The 19,453-nt window shown below is 40.0% G+C and overlaps 1 protein-coding gene across 4 annotated transcripts in view; it reads right to left on the bottom strand.

Annotated features, from left to right (window-relative positions):
• lost (methenyltetrahydrofolate synthase domain-containing protein lost) overlaps window positions 1-19,453 on the bottom strand; it is a 361,950-nt gene that overhangs the window by 250,072 nt on the left and 92,425 nt on the right. For all 4 annotated transcript variants that reach the window (XM_067124203.1, XM_067124204.1, XM_067124201.1 and 1 more), the window contains exons 4-5: window positions 17,574-17,687; window positions 10,199-10,403 (exon numbers count right to left, since the gene is read on the bottom strand). In XM_067124203.1, coding sequence (XP_066980304.1) covers window positions 10,199-10,403; window positions 17,574-17,687 — 319 coding nt within the window. The remainder of the gene's footprint in view (window positions 1-10,198; window positions 10,404-17,573; window positions 17,688-19,453) is intronic.

The raw sequence follows: 19,453 nt of genomic DNA on the forward strand, positions 1-19,453 counted from the left end.
CACGCTTGTACGAAGCAACATTAGTCTTCTGTATCTGTCTTGAGAAACTGAAAGGTGAGGGTTTACCATTCGATTGCTGAGGGGTATATCCTGGCTTTGTACTGGCATAGCCACTAGAAGGGTTTCTTACATCAATGTTCCTAAAATTCGATTGGTTCTGGTACTTGACATTACAGTATAATTCCTTCTGCTGCTGATTATATTATATAATCTTCACTCAATGTAGCAGCTTTGTCAAGTTTCTTAACCTCTCTCTCTCCCCTCAATAAGCTCTTATGTGTTCAGGAATTCCTCTAAGATATTGCTCTAGGCCCACTAACTCCTCAAATTCTTCCATAGTTTTAACTTTAGTAGCCTCCAACCATCGTCTGAAACATCTTACTTTATAGGCATAATACAAGAAAGTTATCTTGTCATCCTTTCTCAAAGATCTGAATCTTTCATTGTAATATTCAGGGGTCATCTGGTAAACTTGTAACACATTGTGTTTCAGCACAACGTACTCTTTACACTGATCAGCTGATAAGGCTAAATAGGCACTTCTTCCTTTATCAATGAGAACACTCTGTAACAAGACTGACCATTTATCTTCTGGCCATCCCATACCTAAAGCCACTTTTACAAAGTGCTCAGAAAACTCATCTGGAGCTTCTTCTGTAAACTTTAGAACTAACTTCTGCACTCTTACTACATCTAACACGGGGTCTGAGTTACCTTGGATATAGTTATACGTGGTTACAGGTAATGTGGATCAAGCTCTGATTAACTCCAACTCCCTTTCATGTCTTGCTCTTTCTCTTTCTTCTTCTTCTTGCCTCCTTGTTCTTTCCCTGTCTTCTTTTTCTCTTTCAGCCTGCACCTGCAGCTTAATCAACTTTTCTTCTGATTCTAGCACCTTCAGTCTACACAAATTTTCTTCTTTCTAAATGTCTAAGCTCTGCCTCTGCGTCACTGTTCTCATTCTCTTTGCCTTGCTTATGTGTAAATTCTATCTCAGTTGCATTCAGCAATTCATATGCCTCATTAAACTCTCTATCTACTTTACCAGATTCTATCAATGCTTGAATTGCAATACATTTTATTTGTGCCTCAATCATACCACTAGTCACATTACCCCTACAAGTGACTGCTAAAGCAATTCACTGTGCCTTAGTTGGGTTAGATTCAGATAACTCTCTGATGGATGGAGCTGCTAAAAATGTCTGAACTTCAAACAGAGCCATTTTTTCTAATTTACTCATCTAAATATTTTACAATTCAAAATAACTATGTGGTCACTCTCCTACCAAAATATATCCTTAACACCACTAGTATAAACTATAAATCAAGAGTGATATTTTGTTTTGTTCTCCCGGCTCTGGTCACCAAATAATATTGTCATGAAGTGTACCAAGTATCTGGTTATTACACAACTAGTCACAAAATCCAAAAATTTACCTCACTTCAGCCAGACACCTGAACCCTCATAACAATAAAATTACAACTGAACACTAAAGGTAAAAGTGATCCCTTTAGAAATTTACTTATCACTTGAAATATCAAATCAGGTATGTCAAGTTATGTGTGAGGTATTGAGATACACTAGATAAAAAAGGGCATCACTCCATCAAACAACTATAAATGTTTCCCTGGTCTTCATTCACTTCCATTTACGGGAGGAGAACAAAACATGTCTATCACTTTGCCTTATGCACAAACAAATAACCCTATTCAATGGTGGTCAAAAAATGAAACACTGTGTTTTTAAAACTTTAAATGCAATAATTTACTCCTAACTTCAAAAATTATAACTAGAATTCACAATCTGAAAAAATTTACCATTACTTGAAAACAACACAAGATTTACTTCATTCTTAAAAAGGATTAATTCACAAAATTAACTAAGCAAAATTCAACCTATTAAGATTTACTCAAAATTTGAAAAAGAAACCTTAACAAATGAAAATCAAATCAAGTACGCAATGTTAAAGTATCAATATATGTAAAATGCTAAGTAAATAAATGTTAAATCACCTACACAAAAGTTTGGGTACAACTAAGAAATTGTAAACACAAGAACACATGAAAATATAAAAACAAGAACATACAAAAAATGCACAAAATGTTTATCAACAATGATTTCACTAAGGCAAAATCTCTTTAAATTTTCTATCTTTTTACCATGGTTAAATTAAGTAAAAAACCACTTTACCTTATACAAGTTTCTGAACACTTTTACAAAACTCCTGCTGCACACACACTTTTATCTAAGGCGCTGTTACACTTATTTTACACTTTCTTGCACTAAGACCTTAGAAAGATACACACTTTAATGATGACCACAAAAATCTGCTATGTTGTAAATTTACTCTCCTCTGAAGGATGAGAGGGATAAGAGAGAGAGGGACAAAACCTAACCAAACTCTACAGTCTCTGTCTGGACTGATGAGTTTCTCAAAACTCTACTATGAGGATAAACCTATGTAGCCAGTTAGGCATTTTCTGGAAATGGGTCACTCTGGGAATCTTCCCTGGAAAAAAAGGAATAAACAGTTTTTTCCCTTGAAGGAGGGAAAATAACCAGGGAATTATTCTCTGGCTTGAAAAGAATGGTCTGGGCCTGTCAGCATACATTCTTTTAAGGGGCGCTCCGATCGCCGAATTTCGAGGAATTATCGATTTTTAGTTTTTTACAGTTTTGGACTGGTATATGTCTAAATAAACATGCCCTGAAATATCATTGCTAAAAAAATTTTTTAAGTGGGTTTTTTTACATTTTTGTTCACCGCATTTACCGGCATTTGAGCGGCATTGAGTGGAAAATTTTCGCAAACATTCTGTATGACTTTTTAGGTGGAAGTGAGAAATGTACTTTACTTTCCTACTAAAATACACATTATCTACATTAAAAACTGGCTCTCTCTCTCAAAAAATATAATATCTGAGTAAATATGTATCTACTGTATGTATCTTGATATCGCCCTGTGATATCGTCCTGCGAGCGACATTGTGCGACAAATTGTCGTACCACGTCTGTATGACTTGCTAATTCTGGATAGTAGAAAGCAAGAAATTTACTTCAGTATCCCACTAAAACTATCCATTTTCTACGATAAGAGCTTGTTCGTTCTCTAAAAAAAATATCAAACAAAATATAAAAAAAGTAAATATACATCAATGTATCTCGATATTTTGAACTCGTTATCACAGGTGTACCATGCCAACTAGTATACATATAATATTTTATGCTTCTTGATATATTTTTACTGTGTATTTCTGGAAATATGAAATTATATAAGTAAGTAACAGTTCCAAGCAATAAACCATCTCATTTGTGTGTAGTAACTGTTTCTGGTTCAAGCGATATCCCAGTGCTCTGTGACGCATTTCCTTTTTGGATTTTCTTATGCAATTCCATTGCCATAAGCAAGAAAAGTACCACTCTTATGAGGGAGAAACTTTACACACACACACACACACACACACACACACACACACACACACACACACACACACATAAATATATATATATATATATATATATATATATATATATATATATATATATATATATATATATATATTATATATATATATATATATATATATATATATATATATATATATATATATATATAGAAATTATATATTATATATATATACATATATATATAAATATATATATATATATATATATATATATATATATATATATATATATATATATATATATATATATATATATATATATATATACACATACATACATATATATATATATACATATATACATATATATACATATACTATATATGTATATATATATATATATATATATATATATATATATATATATATATATATATATATATATATATATATATATATATATATATAAGGCTATCAGTCGAGAAACACCAAGGGCCATCCTGGGTCAAAGTATTTTTAATTTAATTCATTATATTTTAAAAATGGCACTTGGCATGTTTCTCTACTGAAAAGCTCATATAAGTACACATATATATATATATCACAAAGGGAGATACCCTTCCCAAGTCAACTCACCTTTTAAGAAGATTTTTTTCAAAGAACTTAAAGTAAAATCATTTTATCTCACTGCTAACACCAACATTCAGTCATGGAGAAACTGCTTCTTCTCTAAATCTCTAGGTATTATTCCCTTGGCAGCCTTTATTTCCTTCCCCGACTTTGTAACTGTGTTAAGCCTTTTCCAGGTTACTAAGCTGCCCTTGGAGATAATCCCAGCTTGTCCAATGGCATAAGTGAAAGTCAGACTGACTGCATGGCGCACAAGCAACCCACGAGGTCAAAGCCCTTACCATGTGGTCAACAGAGCTACCCATGGGGTCAAAGGTAGCACACCAAAAGCCATATGCCTCACGATAGAAAATGGGTGACACCTTGGAGAATGGGAAAGCTAATCCAGCAGAAGGCGTAAAAGGGGCCACACCATTTGCACTCGAAAGAGACACACTCACACCTCTACTCCTTTAGAGCCTGTTCCCCCACATGGCTGCCTATCCAGTCCAGTATCTTTCCAATGCCAATTTCCCAAATAACCCCCTCCCCACATTGTTAGTACATCTATGAGGACTCATCTATCCAGAATAAGGTAAAGTGCCCAGAATCTGTGGTTTACCAGTCACGTAATTCTTTTTCTTGTGCTAATCATTTTCTGTTTTCCAAACGCACTTCTGCTATAGACTGACTTTGTTATTGTGTTTGTAGGTAATTTCAACAGTGTTTTATAGCCAAAGAATCTTGGTGCAATCAGCACACCCTCAAACCCATATTCACACTAATTCCACCAAGTGATTGTATGCAGTCTCCATTGCAGATGGAGTTTTCTTGCTGTGCATCCTTTGCTTCAATTTTGCTTTGATGCCATGGTCAACCCACTGCAATTTAATCCTCGGTACCACTGAACTGGAATTCCATGCACCTTCAGTTATTACCTTTCCATCATAATTTTGTGCTCCAGCAGGACCCCATTTACCTGTCTTGATTATTCCCATCTTCTGATTTTGTAATTGTAAATATATGTGATTTTAGGTAACCAAAGCGCTCATCTCAATTTCCCCTTTCCAGTACGGCCCTCAGCTCATTACCTTGTCTTCTTATGTTCTACTAGTCCAGGAATTTTAGTCAGATTAGCAACATCCCGTGTTACTTCCCCCTAGATCAGAACATAACAGTGGCTATCATTGCTCAAGATCTTGCACCTGAAACAGTGCAGATCCCAGCAAGTAGCCTTGCTAAGCTGGATACAAGACGAGAAACAAGTCTTTTAACCCTTAAACGCCGAGCCTCTATTTACAAAAGTGTCTGCTATATGCCGGTCGAATTACAGTTGACCGAAGGTCGAATTTTTTCTATTTATCGTGATTTATATGAAAATATTTCAAAACTGATAAAAGCTACAACAATGAGTTATTTTTTGTTGTATTCTACATGAAATTGCGCACATTTTCATGTAAAACACTTTATGTAACGCCTAATAGAAAACGCTGCGAAAATTACGACAAGGTGACTAAAGAAATTCTGAGATTTTCAGCAGAGTTACCGTGCGCGGAGGTAAGGAAAAATTTTTTTTCAAAAATTCTCCATAAATCGAAATATTGTGCTAGAGACTTCCCATTGTTGCAAAATGAAGGTAAATGATTGAATGTTACTAGAATGTAAGAGTTTTAGCTTACAATTGCATTTTTCGACCATTTCGGTCGAGTCAAAGTTGACCATAGGTTGAAATTTTGGCACTTATTGTGATTTATATGAAAATATTTCAAAAATGATAAAAGCTACAACCATGAATTATTTTGTTGTATTCTACATGAAATTGCGCACATTTTCATGTATAACACTTTATGTAATGCCTAATAGAAAATGGTGCAAAAATTACGACAAGGTGACTAAAGAAATTCTGAGATTTTCAGCAGAGTTACCGCAAGCGGAGGTAAGGAAAAAGTTTTTTACAAAAATTCACCATAAATCGAAATATTGTGCTAGAAACTTCCCGTTTGTTGCAAAATGAAGGTAAATGATTGAATGTTACTAGAATGTAAGAGCTTTAGCTTATAATTGCGTTTCTTTACCATTTCCGTCGAGTCAAAGTTGACCAAAGGTTGAAATTTTGGCACATCGTGATTTATATGAAAATATTTCAAAACTGATAAAAGCTACAACCATGAGTTACTGTTTGTTGTATTCTACATGAAATTGCGCACATTTTCATATATAAAACTTTATGTACCACCTAACAGAAAACGGTGCAAACATTACGACAAAGTGACGAAAGAATTTCTGAGATTTTCGGCTGAGTTACCGCGCGCGGACGTAAGGAAAGTCTTTTTCAAAAATTCACCATAAATCGAAATACTGTGCTAGAGACTTCCAATTTGTTGCAAAATGAAGGTAAATGATTGAATATTACTAGAATATAAGAGTTTTGCGTTTTTCGACCATTTCAGTCAAGTCAAAGTTGACCGAAGGTTGAAATTTTGGCACTTATCGTGATTTATATGAAAATATTTCAAAACTTATAAAAGCTACAACCATGGGTTGTTTTTTGTTGTATTCTACATGAAATTGCGCACATTTTCATGTATAAAACTTTATGTAACGGCTAATATAAAACGATGCAGAAATTACAACAAAGTGACGAAAGAATTTCTGAGATGCGTCGTTGATGCTTTCTAGTCAGAGAAGACAGAAATTCGCGCATGTGCAGCTGGATCACACTTGTAAACAAAACAACAGCGTGATCCGTGAACTCCCAGCATCCCTCAAGGCGCGTGATTTAAAATTTTTCGCACACTAGGCCTATAAGTATTTTTCCACGAATATTTTTAAAAATGTTTGTAGTCGACATATTTTACGTCCACTTGGCACCCGACAGACAATTTTCGTCGACATAAAATACGTCCAGTCGGCGTTAAAGGGTTAACATAAATCCCCTTAAACAAGCACATATAAATGAATGGAGGTACACAGCGTAAGTATTTTGTTACTTTTATATTGTTGCGATCATAAATCGTGACTGGAATTTTTTATTTATTTCTCTAGGAATCTAACTATCCATGTGCATGTTGAGTAATCTCATCGCGAGAAAGTGTTACCATTTTGAAAAATGAGATTTTGCTACTACTGCATGTTAGCCTTGCATTACTTCAATTGCTAGGTTGTAGCCAGGAAGTGAAGTGCTCAACAAGTGATAAAACAGAAAAGTGCGTTTATTTCCCCCCCTTCCATGTGTTCTGGACAATTTGCCGTCCATTATTTTAGCTAGGACACACAGCATCCAGCAACTCAAATCAGATACGAACAGCCACTCCACTTCGCTCATCTTTCTTGCACACAAAGTAGCAAACGCGCTAAAATTCTAAATAAACTCCACCAAATTTAACGTCCATTCTTTGAAATTTGCATTTATAAAGTTCATTCATTCTTGGCCAAATGAGCCATTTTGCACATATAAGTCGTCTCCTTTTAACTTTTCATTGGTCCGCTTGCGCAAGCAATTTTTCACTCCCATATCTAGATCAGCTGAGAGGCGAGGGAAGCTTTCCCAAAACTGTTCAGCCATGTATCACAAATCTTCACGCGAGACTTCTCTCAGACATTGCAGGCTACCATCCAAAAAGTTACTTGTGACCTCTTAACGTAAGGTAAAATTCATGTACTATTATGATCATGTGTTTTTGTCAGGTCAAACTTTTCTTGTAACGTAAGGTCCTTTCCACACCACACGTGACCACTGCAAATAGACGTCCCGTTGCATGACAGCTTTAAGGAATGTATTTGACATATCATTCGCTTTAAATCCCCATTTACACATGAATCATTTGTGTACAGTACTTAAAACAATCCAAGTTGTTTTGCATAAGCCTCTACCACTCTGCGCCCACTCCACGTGTTTCTCACCTAACCAAACTCCACCATGGGTCATGCTAACGTGTTACCGCACGTGGTCGAGTTACTCGAACCTACCAAGTATTGAGGGCTCCCACAAAACCTTAAAAATCCTGTGCTCGATTCTACAGAACGAGCCCACACCCAGAGTGCCACAAACCGTTCTTTCAAACACCCCAGAACTTGTTCCCTGTAACAAACCACAAAAATCTCACGCTCGATTCTCCAGAACAAGCCACGCACGACAAAGTGCCCCAATCAGTTCTCTTGAACACAACCCTAAAACCCCATGCTTGATTCCCTGGAATGAGACACGCACTACAAAATGCCACCAACCATTCTTCCGAATGAATCCCAAAACCTCACGCTCAATTCCCCGGAATGAGCCATGCACTACGAAGTGCCACTAACCATTCTACTGAACGAAACCTAAATTCCTCACATTCGATTCCCCGGAACGAGCCTATACACAATGGTGGCAAGGAGAATTCTGACAAGAGCTTAAATATTCTAAATGCACCTGGTGGAGAACAGGTATACTAGACGGTCATCTGGGGGCAGCCATTCAATCTTTTCTTTTGCTTGAATGCTTACTTGCCTAATCGGTGCAGAGATGTAAGCCATCTTTAACAGTACGTAAGATTCATCCCAAATAATACATAAGATTCATTCTAAATAATAACGCTGAAACATCTGTTAGGAAAGAGTGGAAAATAAGATGGAAGAGAATATGAACAGAGGTACAGTAAGAGGAATGAAAGGGACGCTGCAAAGAGCCTGAAGTAAAGGCAACAGTGCACTGCAAGAGGTACACTGATGACACCAACCCCTCCTGGAGCACCCAAATAATGGATTTTTCATTACTTGGGACCATTGATAATAGATACACCAACCATTCCCAAGGTTTACATACACTGTACATATGCTTAATCACTTATTAGTAAAAAAATTTGTTGTATAAAAAATTATGTGTGCGCACTAATAACTAGGAGCTAGGATAACCAAAGTCATTTTCCTTGCCTGGCAGCTAGCAAACAGCAAGAAACTTTACTTTTAATTAACAAAATGGACTAATATTAGTTTCTGTTACTTGCAGTGGTGTAATGACATCAACAGTGCAATTTTCTACTATCTGGTCTCAACAATAACTGAGCAAAATCCTTCTATTAAAATGGGATTCAGCTTGGCTAGTCTCCGATATTAATCATTCCAATATCTTTCTTTTCAAAACTACTTTCTACCTTTTCACATTTAACATACTTTGCCCCTTTCATATCTTTTCCACTTTTCCTCAGCCAGTTCACTATCCTAGGTATTATCCCCTTTCCCTCTGTTGTGATGAGACTGATTCTATTCCTCCAAAGCATTTCTTGATTTAAGAACATGTCTCCCTTGCTGTATATCTATTCCCCAGTATCACACACTGCATACTCTGCCAGATGCCCTTTGTATCAATTTCTGGCTTCTTTATTTCACAGTTCCCATCTTTTTCTTCTTCTGTCTGTTTCTGTCTTTATCATCTTTCTATCACTTACTATCAAATAAGCTTGTGGAAATTTGTTGTGTTAGGCATTCCCCTGCTGGTATGACCTTAATAAAATCAATATTTGTTTCAGCTTCTCTACCTTTCTCTGTGGGCTTAAACGCTGTGTTCTTTATTTACAGTAATTCTAAACTGTTATTGGAAATATGCAAAAGCAAGTTAATAAATGAAAACTGGAAATGGAAGTCAATCATTCATTTGACTTTGTCATGAATAATGTTGAAATATGTAAGACAGTCCTCCAGCTAAAGACAACTTTGCTAGACTGGAATTATGTTACAGATAATTATATCTCCATAAGTAAAGGGGCAAATCTTTTCATTGCATATATACAACACATTATTTAATTATTGAAAGTAAGTAAACATCCCAAGTATCTGTAAGGGTGCTATTAACATTAATGTTTGATAAGCTTGGAACTTACTGTTTCACCATTAGTAGAGTAACAGGTTTACTCATTGTTAATACAGTATACAATAAGTTCTTAAATACAGTAATCAGAAACATTCATAAATTATTCAAAGTACAGTTTCACAGAGGAAAAAACTGTATGAATGGTACATTTCCAAATCTTAAAGATAGCTAAGAAAAACTAAGAATTTTAATTAGTAACGTATTCAAACAACATTTGTTTTTCCAAACTCTTTAAACCAAAATCTAAGAAAATTTATGTGCATTCAACAATAATAGTTAAGGTAAAAAAAAATATTACCACTAAGAAAACATGGAATTACATAAATATCTGACCTGTACGTGACACAGCAACAGATCCGATTACTATCAGATCTACTTTAACTTTAGAATCTAAACCAACAGGTTTTGCATGTTTCTTTATCCCTTCAGTCTGAGCCATGACCCTTAGGGTTTCTTTATTTTCTTGAGTATGCCCATCCATGCGATTAAAGAGACCACTGCGAAGACGTGGTGTGGGTACCAACAAAACTTTACCAGCCTGGAAAAATTAAATATAGCAACAGAAGGAAATTGGTTTAATTCTTGAAGACTAAATTCTTTATTAAAATATGAGCAGTCAGTTGTTTACTTTATTCTGCTTTCTTAATTCAGTTCCAGCACCTCTAGCTTTGAATGATTTGTATTTTTCATAGCTAACAAACCTGCATTCTTAACATTAGGATAAATCTTCTGGCGCCACTGGAAACTAGTAAAAATAAAAATAAGAATTGTTTATGCAAGGAATTGGTGTTATCTGGCATCTGTCACAGAGATGAGATGGGAAGCTGCCAGTGACCTGATCTCAACCCAGTGACGTTTCAGTTTTCTTCCAGCCCATTGTCAACTGAAAGAGGGGTGGCTAGAGGTGGACAGTAAATGTTAAGACCACAGGTTAGTTAGCTATGGAAAATACAAATTAATTTAAATTTGTCACTTGTTCATGCGCAGAACAAACCTGGGTTTTAACATTAGGATAGACTCACTCTTGGTGGGAGGTAACAGAATCCTGAACCAACTGGAGGTTCGGCACACCCTGTCATACTTCCAGAATAAGAGAATTCAAAGGAAGGAGACCTAAGCTTCTGATCTGTTAGATATATGGACATCCAACAGTCAGATTACTGGGCTAAGTCCAATGCAGAAATTCACTGTATTAGAGGAAGTTAAAGAGCTATATCTGTTCATATAACAAATTAAGATAGCTACCTATATGTGTTTGTTTTCATTCCTCTCTCCTTGCTAGGTATATTTGTGTAGAATTAAAACAAACCAAGTTAAGTATACCTTAGTTTAACCAGACCACTGAGCTGATTAACAGCTCTCCTAGGGCTGGCCCGAAGGATTAGACTTATTTTACGTGGCTAAGAACCAATTGGTTACCTAGCAACGGGACCTACAGCTTACTGTGGAATCCAAACCACATTATAGCGAGAAATGAATTTCTAACACCAGAAATAAATTCCTCTAATTCTTCATTGGCCGGCCAGAGAATCGAATGCGGGCCTAGCAGAGTGCCAGCCGAGTACGATATCGACGCGTCCAATGAGGATCTAAAACAAACCAAGAGTAAGGCTACTACACTCACCTGTATCTGGACCGTTCCAGTGTATGATGGAACCATCATCTTACCGCCCATAGGCAGAGAAGAAAGGAAAAAAAGGGGGAAGGTAAAGAGACTAGTCATCTCAATCATCCTCACTTTCATACCATCATCCTAGGCAAGATACAAAACTGCCCCACTAGGGAAACTGGATAGGCTACACAACTTGTTGAGCAGCTACCACCAAACTCAAGGAAAAAGTGTCCAAGGACCTGTGGGCAATGTCTCTCAGGTCGAAGGAAGTGAACGTGGTTTGGAGGAGCCAAGAACCAGCATTCAAGATACTATGAACAGTTAAATTCTTCTTGAATGCCAAGGAGGAGTTTAGTCCTCTAATGTCATGTGCTCTTGCATGTACAGTACTGGCAGTAGAAAATGATGATGAGGAGTAGGCATGCCTTATCATGTCACAAAACCAAAACGAAATACTATTCTTGGACACTTCTTTCTTGATCTGGCCTGTGCTAACAAAAAGTCTTCAGCATCCTGAATTCCAGGACAAATTCAAACACTACTGACTTCCAACCCTTGGTATGTTTAGCATCAAAAGCTAGGCCATGGAGTTTGCCCACTCTCTTTGAAGAAGCCAAGGCTAGAAGGAAAACCATCTTGAGGGTCAGTGGTTCGTATGGGGCTCAAGTGAGACTAATTAGCACCAAAGTCAGATCCCAGGTAGGAGGCTTCAGTTCTCTAGGAGAACAAGACTGTTCAAAACTTTTGAGCAGCATAGAGATTTCCCCAGGATGAAGTTCGGTCCACGTCTTTCAAGCAAAGAACCAATCCCAAGGCAGCCCTGTAGCCCTTAATACCAGAAACAAAAAGGTGTTTTTCTGTTCTAAGGAACATCAGAAAATCAGCTATCCACTGAATAGAGGTTCCAATTGGAGAGAAACCCCACTGACAACACCAATCACAGTAGACGGCCCATTTCCCTTGACACACAGTTGAAGAAGATCTTCTGAGGTAACCAGATGTCTGTGTCACTGCTCTGGGAGAAAAGCCTCTCACTCACAGGAGATACTGGATAGTCTCCAACCGTGAAGTGATAGGGATGTTACCGACTGATGGTATTGCTCTACTTGAGGTTGACAAAGAAGATTGTGCCAAGGGGGTACTTCTCTCGGAACTGCTGAAAGCAGAGTTAGAAGATCCGGAAACCATTCTGCTTGAGGTCATAAAGGAGCTACAAGGGTCATCCTGAGATTCTGGGAAACCATCACTCTGTTCAGGACATGAGAGATCAGGCAAAAAGGGGGGAAAGGCGCAGATGTCCAGGTTGTCCTAAGGATGTTGAAGGGTGTCCTCTGCCACGGTGAAGAGATCTGGAACTACTGATCCATGGACTTCTAGCTTCCTGTGAAACCTTGTTGCGAAGAGGTCTATCATTGGTCTCCCCCACAGATGAAAAAGCTTGTCTGCCACCTCCTGATGCAGATACCACTCCATCCCTATAAACTGTCCCCACCGACTTAGCTTGTCAGCCACTACATTCCTCTTACCTGGAATGTACCTGGTCATGAGGTCCACCGAGTTGTTGATAGCCCACTGGTGTAACTGGACTGTTATCAAGTGAAGTTGGCATGACACTAGCCCACCCGTTTGTTCACATAAGCTACCACCATAGTGTTGTCCAACATCAGAATCACAGAGTGCACCATCACCTTTCTTGAAACTCCTGAAGTGCTAGCATGTTAATGTGAAGTTTCCTGTCCTGAGGACTCCATACACCTGAAGCCAGGAGATCTAGAAGTGCTCCCCAACCTTCAGAAGAAGCATCCGAGAACAGGAGCAGCTCCAACGGGGGCAAATGAAGAGGCACTCCCAGTCAGGATTTTGTTGTCGAACCACCACAGAAGGTCGCTTCTTACCTCTGTCGACAGAGGGACCTGTAACTGAGGCGAGTCCCTTGCTGAAGACCAAAATTCCTTCAGCCTCCATTGCAAGGAACAAAGATGAAGACGCCCATGAGGAACAAGCTTCTCTAGCAATGTCAAAAGTCTTAAGATCACTTGCCATTGCCAAGCCGGTTGGTTCGTTTCGGATAGGAAGGAGCGAGCCACTGGCCTGAACTTCTCTATCCTCTGATCCAATGGGAAGACTCTTCACGAGGCAGTGCCAATGATCACTCCCAGGTAAAGGATTCTCTGACTGGGTTGAAGATTGGACTTTTCCAAAATTATCACGATGCCTAAGCCGCAACAAAATTGGAGAAGACGATCTGTCTCAAATTGTCTTTTCCTGAGAACTCACCAAGACCAGCCAGTCGTCGAGATATCTAAGGAGGCGAATTGCCTGAGCATGAGTCCATGTCGACAGTTGGGTGAAAACTCTTGTGAACACCTGGGAAGCTGTTGTCAGACCAAAGCAAAGGACTTTGAACTGGAACACCAGCTCTCCGAGACTGAAGTGAAGGAACTTCTGGGAGGAAGGATGAATAGGAATCTGGAAGTACGCATCCTTCAAATCTGTGGTCAGCATGTAGTCGCTGTCTCTGATGGCTGCCAAGACTGTTCGAGGAGTCTCCTTCTTGAACCTCGTCCTTCTGATAAAGAGATTCAGTGTTTGGTAGGTCTATCACCGGCCTCCAATCGCCAGTTGCCTTGGGGACGAAGGAGACTCGGCTGTAGAATCCTGGGAAAGGACGCGTTACTTGCTCCACAGCTCCTTTCTCCATCATTTTCCTCACTTCTTTTCGGAGAGCTAGGTGTTTCGGAGAGCCTTGGGCATAAGTGAGAGGAGGGAGAGGACGATCGGAGAGAGGGGAAGCGAAGTCAAAAAGTAGTAGATACCCTACCCAAAGGACATCTACCACCCACGGCTCCACTCCATAAGTCTGCCACATAGTCCAATGGCTCGCCAGGCATTCCCCCAATGGTGGTACAGAGTGGGGAGGGGCGCCGACTCTATTGTCTACCTCCCTTACCTCTGCCCGTTTCCCCTTCTTGGCCTGGTAGAGCAAGACCAAAAGGGACATTGTTGGGAAGGCTTCTTCGGTGACGATGCAGGTTGAGAGGTCTCGATCGTAGGAGGAAGTCTTATAGGCTTCATAGGAGGTGGCTGCGGATTCTGCACTAGATAATTCACTGCCTGTTGAACGAGACGATCATTATTGTTGGCTTGACGCCTGTTGACAGCTGCATCCAATTGATCCCGGGAGAAAAAAAGCTGGGAGTCCAGAATACCACCATTCCTCAAGGATAACAAGGAATCCACATCGACAGACTGAGCCACTTTGGAAAGGGCTACATCTCTCCTCATCAGCAGGATATTAGCCCACAAATTAGCAGTCAGATGGGTAAGGTAGGAAATAGCCTCAGCACCAGATTGCAACAATCTGACGCAAGCTGAAATATTGACTTTATTCCTTGATGAAGAGGAAGAAGAAATCTTGGCAACAGCTGAAGACCACAAACCCAGCCAAGAACCAGTTTGGAAGGCAGAAGAGGCAGTCGACTCCAAAGAAGCAGCTTCAGATAGATGACATCGGAGTTGACCTGCCAATTCAGAAGAGGCACGAGAGGAGTTGCATAATACTTCCTGTGGCGAGGTAGAGGAGGAGGGAGAAACTTAAACAATCTGCTGGAACAAAGGGAGCTATCCCGTCCCAAAATCAAGGAATTTACATGATTCAAGACTGGGTCAGCGTGAATGGAACAAGGCAACTCAAAAGATGTCTTCGAGTCCTTCGGTCCCAGCAAGGCTTCTGCTCCTGTCAGAGTGATCATAGAAGGAGTCACAGTCTTTCCAGAAAGATTATTGAACTCACAAATGAGATCAATAAGCTCTTCATAATTGAAAGAAACTCCTGATTCTCCAAATCCTCTTGCCTCCTGGACATGTGGATCCCCATCTGCCTCCTCTGTAGGATTCGCAGGGTTTAGAGCCGGAGCATAAGATCTGTTAGGTCCTAATACCTTTGCAGGAGCTTGAAGTTTCAAAGTACTGTAGAGGGAAGAGAGAGGTCTCAATCACTGGTTCGAGACACAGACGACCCCTGCTAATACAACGGATGTGCATCACCCTGTAGCCCATGTCTGCAGACGCGGGATGACAAACGACTGCTGTGGACGTGGGAAGACGAACAATGGCCGCAGATGCAAGGAGGTGAACAACAGCCATGGATGCGGGAAGACAAATGACAGCTGTGGATGCTGGAAGACAAATGACAGCTATGGATGCAGGAAGATGAATGACGGAGGTGGTCCTTTCTTGAAGATCACGATGGGGAACGTCGTCAAGAAAAGCAAAGCAGCGAGTCAGATGAAGAACTACGGTCGTATCCATTTCTATGGCGGTGACTAGTTGTACCTCTGTCACCATCTACACGGCCGTGTCTGTTCACACGTCCACCTCCAAGGGAATCAGGAGAAGAATCACGATGGCCATGACGGCCATGTCTATCCACATGTCCAAGTCCGTGGGAATCAGAGGAGGAATCATGATTTCTTTTGGGTGACCATGATTCGGAACGAAGACGTCTAGGAGGCATAGGTCTGACAGGACTTCTAGAAGGTTCTACCACTTGGGATTTCTTGATTGGAGCCTTGTCATCCTTCCTCCTAACTTGAACAGGACGTGTTGGAGATGAAGGAACAGCTGTAGAGTCTTTCTCAGCATGGGATTCTTGATGGCAAGGGGATGATGGACGAGACACATTTCCCACAGGAACACGTTCGTGTGCAGAAGAAACACGGCCATGGTCCGAAGGCGGAGAAGAGATGGTCTTCTGTTTCTTGGAGAGAGGAGTTGCAACAAAGTCCTTAATCCTCCGTCTGATGCAGGAACGAACAGGAGTGGTAGGCAACGAAGAAGAGGTTGAGGAAGATGATGAAGACGAAGAAGGAGATCTACCCTGTCTTCTCTTAAGAAAACGGCCGTATTTCACTTGAAGGGCAGAGTCAATAGTGTCGAGTACAGTCTGGATGAGAGAAGAAGCAAACGGCACAGTAGTAGAACCAGGCTGTGAAGTCATAAGAGAAGACAGACTCTGTACGTGATCTGTGGGAGCAATCGTAGGACGAATGGAAGGTGACCCAGGGTGGTGCGTAGAGATAACCAATGGCATCTCGCCAGAAGGCGTAATGCGAGACCCAGTAGAGTGAAGGCCGGGAGGGCTGGGAACTGTCATGATGGCAGACACTGGAATGCGTGAAGACATGAAATGGGACAGCAGGCCATCTAAGGTTGGTACCCCTGATAGGCCTATTGAAGCCCAAACAACCGAAATCTTCTGAGCATCTGAGCCTGAAGCAGAGGAAAAAGATGGTGCTGCCTCCACTATCCCGGGAGGGGAAACATCCCCCCTCGAGAGAGACGGGACAGCATGAGGCAAATTCAGAGAACCTTCTCCTAAAACTTCCAAAGACAAATCAGTGGAAGAAAAGGAAGGAGACAAACCTGACAAGGAAGGAGACACAAGGCAAGAAGCAGAACAGTGAGGAACCTGAGAAACATCCATCGAAGGAGGAGAAAATCCTTCCCAAGATGGCGCTTCTTCATGGCAAATCTCTTCCACTGCACAGGAGGTCAAGAACAATACTCAGGGCAAGGGTTAGTCACAATACAATCATTCGATCTGCACCACTACAAGCTGAATGAGGGTCAGTCTCAAAGAAAGCCATATAACGCAAGCAAGGATAGGAGCTTACATCAGGACATTTTCTCTGAGGCTTACGGGAACTTTTAGCTGGGTTTTGGGATTGCATGATAAAAACCAAAACACATGCACACTAAAACACACACTGATCACAAAAACAACCAAAAAACACAGGCAAAGGCAAAAACAACCAGCTATGGAGAGGAAGGACAGAAAGACACAACCTCTCTCAATGGCAGTAAGAAGAAAACTGATACATCATGGGGTTGAGATCAGGTTGCAGGCCACTTCCCATCTCATAAACCGTGACAGATACCAGATGCCACCAATTCTTTGCATAAACAATTCTTGTTTTTATTTTCACCAGTTTCCAGCTGGCACCAGAAAATTTATCCTAATGTTAAGAGCCAAGTTTGTTCTGTGTATGAACAAATAATGAAACAAAAGTCAATAATAAAAGTAATGCAACTTACATCAAGAGTTAGGAAACGCACTTCCTCTTGAGGTTTGTCTGGATTCACCTTAACAGTCTGAGCAGAGGTAAAGCACTGTAAGCTAGACACACGTTGACCAGCTTCACCTGCACCCTAAAATGAAAATTCATGTTTGACTCTCATAAAACATACTTCATTACTTTTAGAAATCATTTAAAAAAATCCTATTGCATGTACTATAACAAAATGTGTAAGACTGCATTGTAAAGGGTAAACTGTTTACTTCTTATGCACCACAACAGAATGGTCTCAAATTCTATAATACTTATTAGCTTCAATTTACAATAAAATACATTAAACGAATCGAGGACAAAATACACTAAACGAGTTGAGGACACTAACACAAAATTCAGTAATAAAGTTACTTCTGAAATTTTGTAATAAAATTTCTGGATATTTTTTGTTCACTTATTTTATTTCTTAATATTCATAATGTACACATAGTTCATAGGGGAGAGGCAAAAAATGGAAAATTTTTAAATTTTTACTTTTCCTAACATACAAACCTGAAGTTCTTTATATAAGGACTTAGCTTGGGAATGCGAGCTGGAACAGGCATTCGAACTTTATTGACAAAGTAGCAAATACCAACATGCAGATGGCAAGCCTGCCCAGGTGCCAGAGTGAGGGGTGGCTGAGGTGGGCCATTCAAGTAAAGAACTTTAGATTTGTATGTTAGGAAAATACATATTAGTTTAAACATTTCTTACTTGTTCCTACTCAAATATACGAGGTATGTTCAATAAGTAATGAGAAAATGTCAGGCGAGACACAAAATATGAGTTGATCAAAATACTACTTCATGGTGAAGTACACATACATATATTCTATAAAATGGCAAACTGGCAACTTTCTATATTTGTAGGTCTGAGTGCAGCGGTGAATGTGGTGGAACCAGTCTGATCTGGTTTGCCGACCTGTGAACACTTGTCAAAATGCAGGGAAACATGGAGCAATGTTACGCCATCAAATTTTGTGTTAAACTTAAGAAAACCAAACAAGAAGCTTATGGAAGGTTAAAGGAGGCCTATGGGGATGAACAGATGAGCCGAGCAAGTTTCTATCGGTGGTTTAACAGATTTTCTGACGGAAATGAATAGGTTGAGGACGAACCCAGATCTGGAGCACTGAAAAGTGCACGCAAGGAGGAAAACATTGAGGAAGTGCAAAGGTTAGTGATGCAAGACCGTCGAATATCTGTGAGGATGCTATCTGGAGCTGTTGGTATTAGTATTGGCACAGTAGAGACAGTTCTGACCGAAGATCTGAAGCTCCACAAAGTCTGTGCCAAGTTCGTGCCAAAGATCCTCTCCGACGACCAGAGGCAGTTTCATGTGGAATGTTGCACTGACATTCTCGAAATGATAGAGACTGATTCATGTTTCCTGAATAAAGTAGTGACTTGCGACGAGAGTTGGGTGTTCACCTACGACCCTGAGAGCAAACGTCAGAGTGCTCAGTGGAAGCACACGACCTCCCCCAGACCCAAAAAGGCAAAGATGAGCAGGTTGCAAGAGAAGGCCAAGGTTATTCCTTTCTTTGACTCCCAGGGGCTCATTCACATTGAATGGGTTCCTCAGGGCCAAACCGTCAATAAGGAATATTACTTTACTGTTCTGAAAAGGTTCAGGGAGAAGATGAGGAAGAAGAGGCCTCAGCAGTGGAGGAGTGGTCAGTGGTGGTTCCACCAGGACAATGCCCCATGCCACAAGTCAATGCTGGTGACCACTTCGATGGCCAACAGGGGAATGAAAGTGGTACAACACCCACCCTACAGCCCTGACCTAGTCCCTTGTGACTTCTTCCTGTTCCCACGCATGAAAGACAGCCTCAGGGGAACCAGATTCCAGTCAACAGAG

The sequence above is a fragment of the Macrobrachium rosenbergii genome, chromosome 22, assembly GCF_040412425.1.
Source record: "Macrobrachium rosenbergii isolate ZJJX-2024 chromosome 22, ASM4041242v1, whole genome shotgun sequence".
NCBI lineage: Eukaryota > Metazoa > Arthropoda > Malacostraca > Decapoda > Palaemonidae > Macrobrachium > Macrobrachium rosenbergii.